The sequence below is a fragment of the Oreochromis aureus genome, linkage group 7, assembly GCF_013358895.1.
Source record: "Oreochromis aureus strain Israel breed Guangdong linkage group 7, ZZ_aureus, whole genome shotgun sequence".
In the NCBI taxonomy this organism is placed as follows: Eukaryota; Metazoa; Chordata; class Actinopteri; order Cichliformes; family Cichlidae; genus Oreochromis; species Oreochromis aureus.
In genome coordinates, this window is record NC_052948.1 from 66295429 (window position 1) to 66313134 (window position 17706).

General features: G+C 42.0%; 1 protein-coding gene across 2 annotated transcripts in view; it reads left to right on the forward strand.

Moving 5' to 3' along the window:
• LOC116334095 (sodium channel protein type 4 subunit alpha B-like) overlaps nt 1-17706 on the forward strand; it is a 44288-nt gene that overhangs the window by 23018 nt on the left and 3564 nt on the right. The window contains exons 19-29 of one of the 2 annotated variants that reach the window (XM_039615287.1): nt 466-529; nt 1342-1496; nt 3162-3335; nt 7082-7183; nt 8104-8388; nt 8554-8607; nt 8699-8840; nt 8985-9082; nt 11823-12093; nt 14089-14704; nt 14854-14998. In XM_039615287.1, coding sequence (XP_039471221.1) covers nt 466-529; nt 1342-1496; nt 3162-3335; nt 7082-7183; nt 8104-8388; nt 8554-8607; nt 8699-8840; nt 8985-9082; nt 11823-12093; nt 14089-14704; nt 14854-14998 — 2106 coding nt within the window. Of the gene's footprint in view, nt 1-465; nt 530-1341; nt 1497-3161; nt 3336-7081; nt 7184-8103; nt 8389-8553; nt 8608-8698; nt 8841-8977; nt 9083-11822; nt 12094-14088; nt 14705-14853; nt 14999-17706 lie in introns of both variants that reach the window. The other variant, XM_039615286.1, reaches the window with a different exon arrangement.

Below are 17706 nucleotides of genomic sequence, written 5' to 3' on the forward strand. Positions count from 1 at the left end.
TTCCCTCACTGTGATCATTGTGCATGAAGAACATCTCTCCACACTCGATGCGACTGCAGCAGTAAAATACTCAGTTTGGAGATCATCAGAGCTTCAGCATAACTGCAGGTGTCTTTATGATGAACTGAGTGAAACACAGCGATGAGACATCAGACTGCTTTCACACACACATCCACAGCACACAGGTTTAAACCAGACGACTGGACCGTGTAAAGTTCAGGTTTTAGTTTCAAATTCATCAGCAGCTGCTAATGTTAAAATCACTGCAACAGTTTAAAGAAGCTGCAGGTGATCATCAGACTTTAACAGGACTGAAATCAGCCATCCTGAATTCACAGACACCGTAAAGACCCGAGACATAAACCATGTGAGGTTTCAGAGTGTGAACACTTAGTCCGGTGACAGTATTTTAAAGTAACTAGGACATTAAAGTGTCTTTATGTTTGTGAACTTCTATGTCTGCAGTGTGACGTCATACAGAAACTTAAAGATGAAACTCATCTAGAACCTGAGGACTGCTGCTGCAACAGTATGAGCACACACACACAATGTTATATCAAATTATTATATGTAAAATAGTTTAAACCTGCAGTGACAAACTTTTGTCTCCCTCTTCTGACAGTGAGAGTAATTAAGTAAATGCTGATCTCTGGCAAACGTGTTCATGTTTCAACATATTTGGACCACACAGACTTGGATACCTGCTAAGTAGTGTTCAGTAACATCCAAATAAAATCCTCAAATTTCAGCCCCTGAAACTGGACCTCAGACTTCTTGGATGTCTGTTAGTCCAGTTAACCTCACAGCAGCCATATTATTGGTCAGATGATTGTAATAAAAATGGTGCCAACAGCACAAACACGGTGCAGCGGTCCAGTTCAGGGACTCCAATTGGCAGGCAGCTAGCAGCTACACCCGCCTGTGTCACCATCCACCTGTTAGTCAAAGAGGCCACGCCCCTAATAATGCCAACTTTAAGGCTCAATACAAACCTTCTCTCACTTTCTTACAGTTGTCATGAAAGGGGGAAATTATGGATATGGATTTTATCTCAGACTGTAAACATGTCTATTTGTGCTGTAAAGTTTTAACATAGGAGTCTATGGGGACTGACTCACTGCTGGAGCCTCTGCTAGAGGAACTGCAGCGTTTGGTTCTTCTGTGCATGATTTAGTTTTCAGTGCCTCAGGTTGATGGATGATGTAGACCCAATTTAAAAGTTCAACAAACTGTGACATAGAGAGATGATATCAAAATTCCTGCACTGCAGCTGTAACAGAGTTTCCGTTACATCAAGAGAACAGAAGCCAATCAGTCAGCAACGCCTCTGATGTGTTTCAGGGTGTTACATCTGCTGTCCATTCCTGGAAATAGACACATCCCAGGGTACCGGCAGGGTCTGGTCTAACTTCAGGAGAGCCTGCCTCTGCATCGTGCAACACAAATTCTTTGAGGGCTTCATCGTCTTCATCATCCTGCTGAGCTGTGCAGCTCTGGTAAACAGACATTGTCAATACATATTTGACAATATACATCATCCATTCATGTCCCATTCAAACCCCGAACTCACTCGGACATGAACATGTTTTATCTTCCTGGCTTAACTCCACACTGAAACCACTGAGCTAAACATGTGGCACTGATAGCGATCTGCATGAACCCACAGACAGTTGATTTGGTTTTTGAAATCACTTTTGAATCAGTGTCTTGATGCATGCTCAATCATCCAGGTAAGTAAATCCCAAAGGTTGAATCTGTACACCTGGTCGTAGCGTTTTCTGAAGAAACTTTCATCATCAGGGGACTTCTTCAGTCTCAGCTGACTGCAGGTCTCCAACCTTATAAACAGTACACTAGCTGGGCCCACGTCCTCATTTTAGGTTTGACAGTGTTTTAGTAGGTAAAGGTGAATGATTGGACATGAATTGAGCTGCGGTTTGGGGAAGACCTCGAAGGGGACTGGCGACGGCTCCCAGGCCTGGCAGATCCTCATGTACTAAATAGGAGTGAAGAAGTTAAAGAATTGAGAACAAGGAGGGAGGGTGGGGCATGTAAACGAGAATGAACAGCTTGCAGAACTGGGGGAACCTATATAGATGACAACCGGATGGAGCGTGTTTGGAGGCGTGGTCCCGCTCCTGAAATTCTGATACATAATCTCCAATACATTTGCACACTGACTGAAACTAGCACCACTGAATGAACAATGGGCTGGGAGGTCAGTTCCTTGATCGTTAATATGCAAATTCTTATGACCATTGATCAAAGACGATTGATCAATAACCATGAGTCCCATTCACAGAGAGTTGGGGAATGGCTGCAATCACAGCATTGTAAGATGGTGACAGATGTACCCTTAAGCCCCCTCCTCGATTCAGAGATGGTCTTTCCTTTTCACATAAATGGCCTCTTTGACTCCGCGCTCAAACCAGCATTTCTCCCTGTCCAGGATGTGTACATCCTCATTATTGAAAGAGTGTCCACTGGCCTGTAGGTGTAAATAGACTGCAGAGTCCTGGCCTGACGAGGTGGCTTTTCTGTGTTGGGTCATCTGCTTGTGCAAAGTACTGTTTATAAGGTTGGAAACCTGCAGTCAGCTGAGACTGAAGAAGTCACCTGATTATGATGAACCATTTCTCCCACTGAAAACGTTCAGATGAACTGAATCAACCTTTTGGGGTTTTGGATCCGTGGTTTAAAGAGACATTGTTGGGGTGGTTTCCTGTTTACGGGTAGAAAAGTTATGTCTTATTATTGCAGAGGTGCTGCTCTAAAAGACACAAAACAGGAAGCAAATAAAACATCCCCTCACTAAAGCGCCAGAGTTGCAAATGATCACAGTCTACAATATTAGAGAGAGGATCACAACAATCAGATGACAAGAGCAGCCCTTGGTGACAGTGGGAAGGAAGAATTCCTTTTTTAACAGGAAGAGACCTCCATCTGAACCAGAATCGGGGAGGAGCAGCCATCTCCTGGATGTGTCGGAGGGTGGGGGCAAAGAGCAGAGAGAAAAGAAGCATAGAGAGCTCATGAAGAACAAACAGGACAGCAGGTCGTCTGTTAAACGAGAAGGTCACACTGCTAGAATGACAGTGGTTGTCCTCAGATCGTCTCATATGCTGCTTGTTGTGAGTAAACAGGCATGTGTTTATGAACAGGTTTTTGAGGACATCTACCTGGAGCATCGTCCAGTCTTGCAGAGAGTTTTGAAGATGGCAGACCTGGTGTTCACCTTCGTGTTTCTGGTGGAGATGCTACTGAAGTGGGTCGCTTTTGGATTCAAGAAATACTTCACAAGCTTCTGGTGCTGGCTCGACTTCCTCATCCTAAATGTAAGAGCACAATCGGCAGCACCGATTATTGGTAGTATTTTACAAAGCCAGTCACGGAGGGACCACAAGCCAGTGTTCTTCTAGTGCTGGTCCCAAGCCTGGGTAAATGGGGAGGGTTGCATCAGTAAGAGCATCCTGACAAAATCATGGAATGAATGAAAAATGATGTGGTGCATTTGACCATGTGTGAAGCTGGGATCATAGACCCACCTCAGCATTGGTGATGGCACTGAAGCTAAAGGACAGGCTGTTCATGTCTGAGATGTGGGCGGCTTTGACAGGATGTCAGTATTTGATGTTGTAGTAAAGAAATGGGGTTGTTTCAGTTTGAACAGATGAACTAAAAGCACACAGTCAAGCTGGGTAAGATGAACCTGCTGCTGCTTCACTGCTCTCCTGTACAATGAGGTCAGTTCAATTCAATCAAATTCAATTAAATGTTGTCTAAGGAGCTTGGAAAGAAAAACGTCTGGACTTCTTTGAGTTGCTTGAAGACGTTTCACCTCTCATCCGAGAAGCTTCTGCAGTTCTAAGGGTCAATGGTGGAGAGTCCCAGATTTGAACCCAGTGGGAGTTTCCCCCCAAAGAGGGACAAAGGACCCCCTGATGATCATCTACCTAATCACATGAGCCAAGGTGTGAAAGTGGGTGTGGGTCCCAATCAGCCCGGGTTTCGGGTGAGTTCATAGTGAAACCTGGCCCCACCCTATCATGTGATTTCCTGAGGTCAGATGGCCCAGGATGTGAGTGGGCGTTAAGGCATCTGGGAAGGGATCTCAAAACTGGATTATAGATGGCAGACAGTTGGTGTCGTAAACCACCACCTCTGTTCAAATATGGTCGCTCACAGTGGACGTAAATGGCTTCTTTCACTCCTCTTTCAAACCATCTGTCCTCTCTGTCCAAAATGTGAACGTTGGCATCCTCGAAAGAGTGACCTTTGTCCTTTAGATGCAGATGAACTGCTGAGTCTTGTCCCGTGGAGGTGGCTCTTCTATGTTGTGCCATGCGCTTGTGAAGGACACATAGAAGAGCCACCTCCACGGGACATGACTCAAGCTCCTTAGACTACGATGACCTGGATGACTGAGAACCTTCACAGTCAATTCAATGTTATTTATATAGCAGCAAATCACAACAACAGTTGCCTCAAGCTGCTTTACACTGTAAGGTCAAGACCCTACAGTAATGTTAAGAAAACAGAGAAAAACCAACAATAATATGACCCCCTATGAGCAAGCACTTTGGCAACAGTGGGAAGGAAAAACTCTCTTTTAACAGGAAGAAACCTCAAGCAGAACCAGGCTCAGGGAGGGGCGGGGCCATCTGAGGCGGGGTCTGATGATTTAAGACCTTGTATGTGAGGAGCAGGATTTTGAATTCTGGATTTAACAGGGAGCCAATGAAGGGAAGCCAATACAGGAGAAATCTGCTCTCTCTTTCTAGTCCCTGTCAGGACTCTTGCTGCAGAATTTTGGATTAACTGAAGGCTTTTCAGGGAGTTTTTAGGACATCCTGATAATAATGAATTACAGTAGTCCAGCCTGGAAGTAATAAATGCATGAACTAGTTTTTCAGCGTCACTCTGAGACAGGATATTTCTAATTTTAGAGATGTTGCGGAAATGGAAGAAAGCAGTCCTACATATTTAATATGTGCATATCCTGGTCAAAAATAACTCCAAGGTTCCTCACAGTGTTACTGGAGGCCAAGGTAATGCCATCCAGAGTAAGAATCTCGTTAGATACCATATTTCTAAGATTTTCAGGGCCGAGTACAATAACCTCAGTTTGATCTGAATTAAGAAGCAGAAAGTTAGCGGCCATCCAGGTCTTTATGTCTTTAAGACATTCCTGCAGTTTAACTAATTGGTGTGTGTTATCTGGCTTCATGGATAGATAGAGCTGGGTGTCATCTGCATAGCAGTGAAAATTTATGCTATGTCTTCTAATGATACTGCCTAAGGGAAGCATGTATAATGTAAACAGAATTGGTCCTAGCACTGAACCCTGTGGAACTCCATAATTAACCTCAGCATGTGAACAAGACTCTCCATTTACATAAACAAATTGGAGTCTGTTAGATAGATATGATACAAACCACTGCAGCGCAGTACCTTTAATACCTACAGCATGTTCTAATCGTGCTAATAGAATATTATGGTCAACAGTATCGAACACTGCACTGAGGTCTAGCAGGACAAGCACAGAGATGAGTCCACTGTCAGAGGCCATAAGAAGATCATTTGTAACCTTCATTAAGGCTGTGTCTGTGCTGTGAACTCTATGAGTAGTAAGCAAAGTTTATTTATTTATTAAGCACTTTTCACAGAGTCGCTGTACACAAAAGGGTAAAATAAATCTGAACATTAAGTGCTAAAATAGTCAATAAAAAGATTTGATAAAACAAAATAAAATAAACAGGTAGTTTTAAAATAAATAAATAAATTAACATATAATCATTCAATAAAAATTCTGAAGCTTGTTTAAACAAAGATTTTAACTGCGTTTTAAAAGAGCCCCTAAGTGTAGTTGTGGTGGTAGACTGTTCCACAGCCTTGGTGCCACAGACTGAAAGCCTCTGTGCCCCCTCGTCTTTAGTCATTTACGGGGAACAGCCACAAAATCCAGAGTCTATGAATGAAGACAGCCAACAGGAGTGTATTTTGGTAAGAAGCTGAGATAAATAATCCGGTGCCTGGCCTTTTAGTGCTTCATATGTTAAAAGAAGAATTATGAAATGAATGCTAAAATCTGCAGGAAGCCAGTGTAAAGAATATAAAACAGGAGGAATGTGAGCTTACTTTCTAGAACGTGTTCATAGTCTTGCTGCAGCATTTTTACAGCTGGGAGGCATGAAATAGATGATTTGTCCAAGCTGGTAAACAGGTTATTACAATAGTCTAAAATTAACTTAGAAATGTTACTTAAATGAAATGAACAGCAATATGATGAAGGTTTTACATGCAAATCGAAGCCAGAGAAGAATCCGATATGGCTCAACTCCTTCAACGGTCCACCATATACAAGCACAGGTGAGCCCATAAATTGCAGTAAGTAAACATTCATTACTAAATAAGGAAACCAGAATCTTACATGCAAGTGTGCCTGCAGTTAAACACTATAGCTAATAGCATCCCCCACCATGCTAGATGTAGGGGAGGAAAAATATCTGAACATGCAGTTCAAGTCAAGGGTTTACAGTTTTAAACACAACAATGACAACTTTTATCAGAATCACTCCAACAGAGGCAATGGTTTGTTCTAACAGAGACGGTCCTATCAGATAAGTAAGAAGAAAACCAGTCTAAGGTAGAGCCACATACACCAGCCTAAACCTGAAGCCTATAAGGCAGAATGTTATGGTAAATGGTATGAAAGGCTGCACTAACACCAAACAGAATGATTACAGAACAGTCCCCTGCATCAGAAACCATTAAAAGATCATTACAGATTCATTATACAAAAGATATAGTAAAGACCTGATTTTCTACAGTTGAAACCTGACTGAAACTCTTCCAATAAGCCATTCCTCTGCAGATGATCTGTTAGCTGTTTGACAACTACTCTTTCAAGAATCTTTGCGATAACATGAAGGCTGGGGATTGGCCTATAATTAGCTAAGACAGCTGGGTCAAGGGATTGGTTTTAAGTAATGTTTAACAACTGCCATCTCGAAGGCCTGTGGCTTGTAGCCGACTATTAGAGACAAGTGGATCACGTTTTCACCGGTGTGCTGTCTTCCAGGTGACTCTGTTCTCCCTGATGGGCAACATGCTTGGATACACCAGCCGGTCTCTGAGAGCTCTGAGGACTCTGAGGGTCCCGTCTCGCTTCAAGGGCATGAGGGTGAGGCAGGCACTCATAACGATACAGACATTGCCGAGCAGGATGTAGGTGTACTCTTCTGCTACAGAAAGAAGATCAAATATTTATAAAATTCTTTACTTGTTAAATGATTTGGAGGGTTTGTGTGATTTTCTGGTGTTCTATCCATCATTGTGTTCCCTTTTTTTGAGATTTGACTCCTTAGGGTGTGTCTGTTATTTCCCATAGACACTGAAAGTTTGTCCTATCCATCATCATTCTCCTTATTTGCAGGACATCTATCCCTAACAGTTTCTTCAATCTCACCCAACTCGGGGAGCGTTCATCAAACAATCTTTGTTTTCTTATGTCTCGGTTGTCCATGCTGCAGACATGGCCCAGGTATTTTAATCACTGGTGTAAGCAGAAGGACTTTATCAATTTTGTCTCAGTAATGTGCTCAGGTCTGCATTTGTGAGTTTTAATCGCCAACCCATTATTCAGCCTTCCAAATGTGTATGATTGCACAAAAAGAACACACTGTCCTTTGATGTTCATAGGAAAGTTTTTCCATACTTAAGGAGGTTACTCCACAGACTGACTGATGGCTGTGCTGCGTTTGCTCAGCCAATCACAAGACTGGGTTTACCAGGGTGTAGCTGTCCTAATGACAGAGGTGTGAGAGGCAACTGGTCTTACCAGGACTTATGAATGCCTTGTAACCCTAGTATAAAACGAGTTGCATGTCACACAATTTACACCCCAAGCTGTATGATTGTTTACATTGTATATCATTTGCTTAGTTTTTGTTTACAGGTTTTCAGGTCTTTCAGTAGCTAATCGTGAACTTCCCTGGCAGAACTAAAGTCCTATTGGATGGAGAGCCAACGTGTAGGCAGCTTATTAACTGGATGTGAGCTGATTCACAGCAGAGACCTGTTTGTCTCTCTGTCTGTGTGCAGGTGGTGCTGAAGGTGCTTGCCGTGATGCTGCCCTCCATGTTCAGCGTGCTGCTGGTGATTCTGGTCATCTGGCTTTTCTTCAGCATGATAGGAGTGAATCTGTTTGCAGGAAAGTTTTCTTACTGTTACAACGATACGTCAGAGGAGCTTTTCTCCTTTTACGTGGTGAAAAACAAGAGTGAATGCTTTTCACTGATGGATCTGAATTTCTCTGAGGTCAACTGGAAGACGTGGACATTTAATTTTGACAATGTGGGGATGAGTTTCCTGTCACTGTTGATCATGGTTAGTGTGAACACTCAAAGTCTAACTCGTTAGTTAGAACGCATAAAACCATCAAAAATACTGTGTGGAAAAAACATAACCAAGCTAACTAAAATCATCATCATTTAGTAATACAGCTTGAATTCAGTGTTTTTCTAATGAAGTTCTGTGTTGATTGTTGGCCAGGGGACATCTTCCGGCTGGATGGACATCATGTATGCAGCTGTGGACTCCAGACAAGTCAGCATACACGCTGGATCAGTACTATTACTATTTCTGTTATTACTGGTATATTACTAGTGTGTGTGTGTGTGTGTGTGTGTGTGTGTAGGTGGAAGACCAGCCACGCTATGAGATCAATATGTACATGTACCTGTACTTCATCTGTTTCATTATCATCGGCTGCTTCTTTACATTGAACCTCTTCATTAGAGTCATCATTGATACGATCCACCAGCAGAGACACAAGATAGGTATCACACACACACACACACACACACACACACACAGTTGGGTACTGTGGTATCAGTCTGTAGAAGCTCCACAGTGTTGGCTGAATTCGTTCTTCCGGTTTCTGTCAGTTAACTTTGCTCTTGTCTCTCGTCTTTACTTCGGAGGGAAACATGTTTTCCTGACGGACCAGCAGCAGAAATATTTGAGGACCATAAAGAAACGATTCTCTGAAAAACTCAACAACACCGTTCCACGACCTCAGGTCAGTTCAGACATAGTTCTTCAGTCTTTGTCAACTGCTGGCTGATTTTCATTTTCAGCCCAGTCCTTGCACCCGACCACTTTCAGAAGATTACCCAACTCTGACCCATTCAGGCATAAAAGAGGTTCCTAACTCAAGGGATGAACTAATGTTGCACAACTCAGCAAATAACCAGTTTGAAGTTGTATCTTTAAGCTCTTTTGTTGAATTTGTGAAAAATGCCAAAGAAATGGGAACAAATTATGTGTTTTTGTGACGGGCATCTGGTAACTTTGACAGGAAACTGGACAGAAAAAGTTGTGCGAGGCCTAACAAAACAAATCTACAACAGAAGAACAGTGTGTGAAAGTAATGTCCTCAAGAAACAGGAAAAAATCGAGCAAAGACCTGATGCAGGACGAGAGAGAGACATCTGGTATTAAGGACCAGCTATGGACCCACTGATGAGACACAGAGAAAATGTGTCTCAGGTTCATTTGCAGATTAAGAATGCAGAAATAACACAGTCGGAGAGGCAGTATGGTCCAGGAGAGGTGGCAGAGGATTGGCTGGTTGTCCAAGGGCTCTCACACACACTGTCACATAAGCTAATGGGGTTCTGAAAACGTGGAGAGGTCTGCACGGAAACAGTTTTTAAATGTGTTGATAGGCCACGTAAAACCAGAGTCATGTTAAACAATATATACGCCCTTGTTTTTTTTTACAACCATTTCAAATTATTTATATAACAATCAGGTGTTCTGCATTAAATAAGATGCCACACAAATTATTTGTGCCACTGCAAAAAATAATTTCTGTCCACTATAAAGGAGAACATCACAGCCTGATACCTGCAGGTCTGACAGCAGCAGGTGTATCACTCCTCTCTTCTTTACCTGGAGACAGCAGTCGCCTCATTGTTCTGACACACAACACAAAACTATCCATAACACTACACCCTAACTACACAAGACAACACATTAACTACACACTCCAAACACGCTAAACGTCACAAATCTCTCACATCTCAAAACTCGCTCTCTCTGTTTTCTGCTGTCTCTCTCTCTCTCTCTCTCTCTCTCTCTCTCTCTCTCTCCATCACTCCTAAAACTTCCCCCCTCTTCCTAAACAACCAAATGTCATGTTGCCATATCATTTTTGATTGTTCGACATGGTACATTTTACCACCAACACGAAAGGGCTGTTTTTTGTTTTTGTTTTTAATTTTTTGGTCATAAGCAGAGAGTGCTTGCTAGCGCTGTCCTTAGACAGTAAACGTGATGAAACTATTGAGGAAAAACGCGTATATATTATTTATCGTGACTCTGGTTTTACGTGGTCTATCAACACAATTTAAAAACTGGTATATAGCACCTTGTTGCTTTGGCATCTTGAAGTGGTCGTGTGATTGGCTTACCTTGACTACTTTATTCTTCCTCAGTCAAACACGACCTGGACCAGGGGCTCTAATGTCCCTCTGACCCCCCTATTTCTAAACCTCTGTCCACATGTGAAGTGATTCAGTAGGTCTAAGTGTGGCATACTTCAGGTCACCAGCTGGAGTTTTTTCTTCCCATTTTTTTAATTGCTTGGTCATCAGGATACACCTGATTGTTGGAGTCATATTGTAGGTCTTACCCTGAGGAGACCGTCATAGTGAACTTGTGCTAAAAGAATGAAATGAAATCTTCCCGTCATTCAGGTACAAGTTCATCTCGCTTCCATCGGCCCAGAGATGTTTTTCAGACCTGTGCACGCTCCTTTAGATGTTTTGTGGTAAAATCTATTCTAGCACTTCTTGAGTGTAACCAGTAGTTTGCACCTTGTTGTAAACTCTCTGTATTGATCGTAGACTTTCAAAGGGTTTCACCAACCTCCTCAAGAATCCCCTTGACTCAGTTAGATGCTCTGATCCCAAATACAACACCTTGAATCAGTTCCAGGTTTTGTAACTTCTTAAATTTACTAAATTTACCCTGCCTAAATTTCTCACCCCAACCGGTCGCAGCAGATGGCCCCGCCCCTCCCTGAGCCTGGTTCTGCCGGAGGTTTCTTCCTGTTAAAAGGGAGTTTTTTCCTTCCCACTGTTGCCAAAATGCTTGCTCATAGGTGGTCATATGATTGTTGGGTTTTTCTCTGTATCTATTATTGTACGATCTACTATACAATATAAAGCGCGTTGAGGCGACTGTTGTTGTGATTTGACGCTATATAAATGAAACTGAATTGAATTGAATTGAATTAAATTTTCATTGAATAATGAGGGAATGGGCTTTACTGTTTGTCACTTTTGAGCCTCTGAAAACGGGGGACTGCATGAAACAACAGTTAATGCAATATTTTTACAAACCCTGAGCTGTTTGATTTAAAACTCACGGTGTGCAGACACTAAAATACGCATCAGAGTCCAAATACTTATTGATGTATGTTCATATGTACCACATGAAGGCACGTATGGAGGCGTTGCAATAATAAAGGTAATGGATGTTAGAGCTGTCAGATTAATGACTGTAAGGACAAGTCTCATTTTGTGCATTAGAGAGAGTCATCAGTTGTCAATCAGACTCTTACACCAGCCTTCAGATATTAGCCTGTTGCCTCCTACTGCGGAGGTGAAGAAACAAATTCTGTTTCAGCAGTGATTAAGATAACATTGAATCACAAACTTTCTCCTGTAAGAGGGTTTTTACTGAAAACTATTTGCAGTGTTAGCAAACCGACTGACTGCCTGAGTGTTTAAAGCTTACGTCTTTGTCTCCAGAATTGCTGTCTGGCTTGGCTGTTTCACCTAGTCACCGGTCTGTACTTTGAGATCTTCATGGTGGTGGTGATCTTCTTCAACATGGTGGTTCTGATGGTGGAGACTGATGATCAGAGTGTGGAGAAGTCACATGTCCTGTACTGGATCTATCTCATCCTTGTGGCCATCTTCCTTGTTGAGTTTATCCTGAAGATCATTGCACTCAGACAGCATTACTTCAGAAATGGCTTGCACATTGTGGACTTTGTGGTTCTCATTTTGTCCATTATAGGTGAGTCCTACACACAGAAACAATATTCTTTTCTTGTCTGATCTCAGTTTGGTTAGTTACTGCAAACGTCTGAGGGCTGTAACAGGAAGTACAATGTTCCCTGTTTTTACTCTAAAGTCAGTCCGTGTCATCGTTTCTGCAGTTTAAAATGTACTTTAAGTCTTTGCCCTCTTCCTGATTTCCTGATGTTTGTCACACTTACATGTTTCAGATCAAACAAATGAAAATATTTGACAAAGATAACACATGTAAACGCAAACTGGAGTTTCTAAATGAATGTGTTTATTATTAAGGGGAAAACCCTACAAATCCAAACCTAGCCAGTGTGGAAAACCTCCACTTATGGCATCAAAAGCAGAAGAAAGAGTGTGACGTGTCTGTGTTATTTCCAAACTTCCATTCTTGTCTAAAGCATTGGAGAAGATAGTCCTCTCGCAGATGCAGGCCTCCTTGGACGCAAATAATATCAGTGATAAATTCCAGTCTGGTTTAAACCACGCCATAGCACCAAAACAGCGCTGCCGAGAGTCCTTAATGGCCTTCTTTTATTTGCCGACTCAGAGTGCTCTACATTCTTAGTTTTATTGGTCTTGACTTCTGCCTTTGATATGGTGGACCATAATATCCTCCTATCGAGGCTTGAGCATACATTAGGTATAAGGGGTAATGCCCTTAACTGGTTTAGATTGTATCTGTCGGACAGGTCTTACTCCATCGCCATGGGTGGCTGCTCTTCCTCTGTTGCTCCCCTCTACTGTGGTGTGCCCCAGGGATCTGTGTTGGGCCCTATGTTGTTTTCATTGTACATGCTGCCTCTAGGCTCTGTCTTAGAGAAGTATAATATCTCCTATCACTTTTATGCTGATGATATTCAAATTTACTTTCGGCTCTCTGATGACGTTTCGTCATCAGTACAACTGTCTGCTCAAGTGTTTGAGAGAGGCCAAAGATTGGCTCTCTGATAACTCTCTTATATTGAACAAGAAGAAAACAGAAATCGTGCTGTTCGACAACCATATTTCATGGGGCCAATTCGCTGATACTCTTGTACCCCTTGGCACCTTTCTTTCTGGCACTGTAAACAACTTAGTTGTCCTCTTTGACAGCTCCTTTAAGTTTGACAAACAAGTGTCCTCGGTAGTTAAATCTAGTTTTTACCATCTACATCAAATCTTCAAGGCCAAGCACTACATAGGACCTTGAGAAACTTATCCATGCATTTGTGACCTCTAGATTAGACTACTGTAATTCCCTTTACTTTGGTCTCCGCTCCGCCCTTCTTCATAGATTGCAGCTTGTCCAGAATGCTGTGGCACCCCTTTTGACTGGAACCAGAAGGTTTGCCTCTGTTACCCCAGTCCTTGCTGATCTGCATTGGCTCCCTGTCAAATACCACACTGAGTTCAAAATTCTGTTGCTCACCTTTAAAATCATAAACAATACTGCGCCGTGCTACCTCACTGAACTCCTTAATCCGTATATCCCCAGGAGAGCCCTAAGATCATCAGGACAATTACTCTTTAGTGCAGCCTAGATCCCGGCTAAAGACCAGAGGTGACCGTGTTTTTGCCCTGGCAGGCCCTAGCCTCTGGAACAATCTTCCTGCTGCTATTCATGCCTCTGATTCCATCCATTCATTTAAATCACAGTTAAAAACTTACCTGTTTGACCGAGCGTTTTCGGTTAGTTAGTGCACATTCCCTATATTTTATCCAGATGTTATTTATCTTCTATTGATGTACCACTGTATATATACCCCCACCTTATATTTATGAATACGCAGTGATTTTATCTTCTAAATTACGCTCTGATGTTTTATTTCTTATTTTATCTGTATTTTTTGTTTAACCAGAGTTTCTCAATTATTAGCTTATTTGTACTCTATTATGGTCTTGTATCTGTTATGTTTTAACCTTTTTGTGAAGCACTTTGGTGTACCTTCGGTCTTAAATGTGCTATACAAATAGTTGTTGTTGTTGTTGTTGCTTGTTGCAGGTCTCTTCTTAGCTGATATCTTGGAAAAATATTTCTGCAGTCCCTCTCTCTTTTCTGTTATGCGATTGGGTCGTTTGTTTGCCTTATGTGGAGCATTCCATCACATTCGGTTTGCCAGAAGGATCTGGATGCTGATTATGGGCTTTGTGATGTCACTTCCTGCCCTTTTCAACATCGGCCTGCTCTTCTTCCTCATTGTGTACACATTCTCCATCATCGGGATGTTTAACTTTGCCTACGTGAAGAATGAGATGATGATCGATGACATGTTTAACTTCAAGACATTTGGAAACAGCATCATCAGCATGACTATGATCACCACGTCCTCGGGGTGGGCCGGCCTATTGAGTCCCATAATGAGCATATCTCCAGACTGCGACCTGCGATTACCTGACCCTGGTAATTGCGCCAACCCGACGGTCGGGATTGTTTTCTTCAGCTCCTACATCCTCCTCTTCTGCCTGCTGGTGATTCAACTGTTCATCGTTGTCATCCTGGAGCTCTTCAACACAGCGAGCCCCGAGGACACTGAGATGCTGAGTGATGATCACCTCCAGATGTTTTATGAAACCTGGAGGAAATTTGTCCCCAGTGGCTCGCAGGTCATACTGTACAGGTGAGACTGAGCTCGGTGAAGGTTTCTAACCTTAACACTAATCAAAAATGTTTCTGCACTATAATGGACTCCACTGTAATAGCTTAATAGTCTCTAATGGACTTTAATAGTCTCTAATGGACTTTAATAGTCTCTAATGTGTTCCTCAGTGAGCTGGCAGACTTCTGTGATGGTCTCCAGGATCCTTTGAGGATTCCCAAACCAAACACCATAAAACTGACCCACTTAAATCTGCCTCTGTTTCCTGGAGACCAGATCAGCTGTTTGGATGTTCTGCGCACAATTACTACACAGGTAAGGTCACCTGGGACGGGCTGCAAACACTTTGACATGTTTCTTAAACTCTGTTTCCTTAAACTAAAGCCACTCTAAAGTCTTCTCCTTAAATGTTTACTGAAGAATTTTAGGTTTCCCCTTTATTTTCATCTTGTTAATCAACCAAAGACCCATGCAGCCTCGTCCACACCAGCTGTAAAACTCAGAAACCAGTGTTATTTGTGATCATCTATCATCCACCTGGGCCTTACACAGAGTTTCTCTCTGATTTCTCAGACTTTTTATCTGATTTAGTGCTCAGCTCAGATAAAATAATTATTGTGGGTGATTTTAACATCCATGTAGATGCTAAAAATGACAGCCTCAACATGGCATTTAATCTGTTATTAGACTCAATTGGCTTCTCTCAAAATGTAAAAGAACCCACCCACCACTTTAATCACACTCTAGATCTTGTTTTAACATATGCAGTGTTGGGAAGGTTACTTTTAAAATGTATTCCACTACAGAATACCGAATACATGCCCCAAAATGTATTCTGTAACGTATTCCGTTATGTTACTCAATGAGAGTAACGTATTCTGAATACGTTACTCAATGAGAGTAACGTATTCTGAATACTTTGGATTACTTAATATATTATCATGCTGTTTACAACTACTACCTGAATGTACTATTGCTTTGATTTATTACTGTTACTGAAGGTCCGCGGCTCCAAACCGTAGTAAAGGGACCTCTGGCTAATACGGTGGGTTCCGTGTCGGGCTGGTAGCCGAAAAATAGCTTTACTTTGTTGTCTGGGTCACTTTGCTTCTGAGAGACAGAGAGAGGTGTTGAAAGGCTGCTCCAACGGAACTTATTTTTTTCCGGAGGAAAACACGAACACCGCGTACAGTCGAGTCTTAATAGCTTACTTACAACTGGGCTCGTCAGGCACTCTTCTTGGCTGCAGTGGTTATTATTATATTTACATGCTTCCAGCTCCCGTTTCTGCTCCGTGACAACTCGGACTTTTCCTTTTTCTCCCTCCCTCGCTTACAGACACATAACGGGTACGGTAGTCCATTCTCGCTGCAGCACGGACTACACTGCCCATCATGCTACATTCTTTAGGGCTATACATGTAGCATTCTGCCTATTAGCTTAGCACAACAACAACAACAAAAAAGCGCTCTCTCACCCAGGAAACACGCAGAGAGAGAGCGTCATCCTATAACCATGGCAACCATAACGCTGCCGCCTGGAACAACAGAACATAGCTGTCAAACAAACCCAAACAGTCCTGACCCGCGATAATATGAAACAGGAAAGTACCGCCGTGTAATCCATTTATTTCAACAAAGTAACTGTATTCTGAATACCACCTTTTAAAACTGTAACTGTAACGGAATACAGTTACTCATATTTTGTATTCTAAATACGTAACGGCGGTACATGTATTCCGTCACTCCCCAACACTGAACATATGGCATAGAAACTGAACATTTAACAGTGTTTCCTGAAAACCCTCTGCTGTCTGATCATTTCCTGATAACATTCACATTTACAATAATTGATTACACAGCAGTGGAGAGTAGACTTTATCACAGTAGATGTCTTTCTGAAAGTGCTGTAACTAAGTTTAAGAATATAATCCACCCACTGTTATCATCTTCAATGCCCTGTACCAACACAGAGCAGAGCAGCTATCTGAACGCTACTCCAACAGAGGTCGATTATCTTGTTAATAACTTTACCTCCTCACTACGTATGACTCTGGATACTGTAGCTCCTGTGAAAACTAAGGCCTCAAATCAGAAGTACTTGACTCTGTGGTATAATCCGGTCTTTAAGTCTGACACCATTAGCCATGTCTGGGTCCAAACTCCGCTTCAGGTCCCAAAGTCAAACGAACACTGCGGCATCACTGAGAGTTACAAACTGTCTAAATCAGGGGTTGGCAACCTTTTTGATGATGAATGCCGTCTAAAATTTCCTCAGAAGTCAATGTGCCATATGAATGCATTAGCAATAAATTTAATAACGCTCTATATGAACAGTTACACACTATATAGAACAACTGTACAAAATTATATTTGTTCGCAGATGTTGGCAGCTAGCAGCGAATAGTTATCAGCTATTTTGAAACAAAAAAAACACACTTTTTATCCATAACAGGAAATGAACTGTACAACAGAAAATGCAAATGCTATTTATGGTCTCCTCACAACAATGAAAACAAACGCTGTTGTGACAGTGATGTACACTGTCTTGTTGGTATATGTATGATTTCTATACATTTTACATCAGATAAAAACTTTGGTTGTAAGATTTGGATAATTATTTGTTAAAAGCTAGACATTTTAAATGAGAATAAGAAAGAAAAGTATTTCTTTGTGCCCCCCTTTCCCTGTTAATGCCCTACCTGGCCCCTGGCAAAACTTTCCTAGACCCGCCCCTGCACAGTTACCAGCTGTCAGCTACATAGAAAAGGATCCTGGTGTTATTTGTCTCTCAGAAACAGTTCATAACTTCCCTTCAACTCATCCATGTCACCTAAAAGGTAAACCTGTTTCTCCATCATTGTTCAGCTCTGATGATTCAGTAAGGACATCTCCTGGTTTCATCTTCGTGTTTCCCTCTCACCACATATCCAAACCGATATCATGGCCAGCAGCTTTTACAGCTGTGGCTCCAGCAAACATCAGCTGACACTAGAAAGTAATATTAAATAAATTCTAACAACA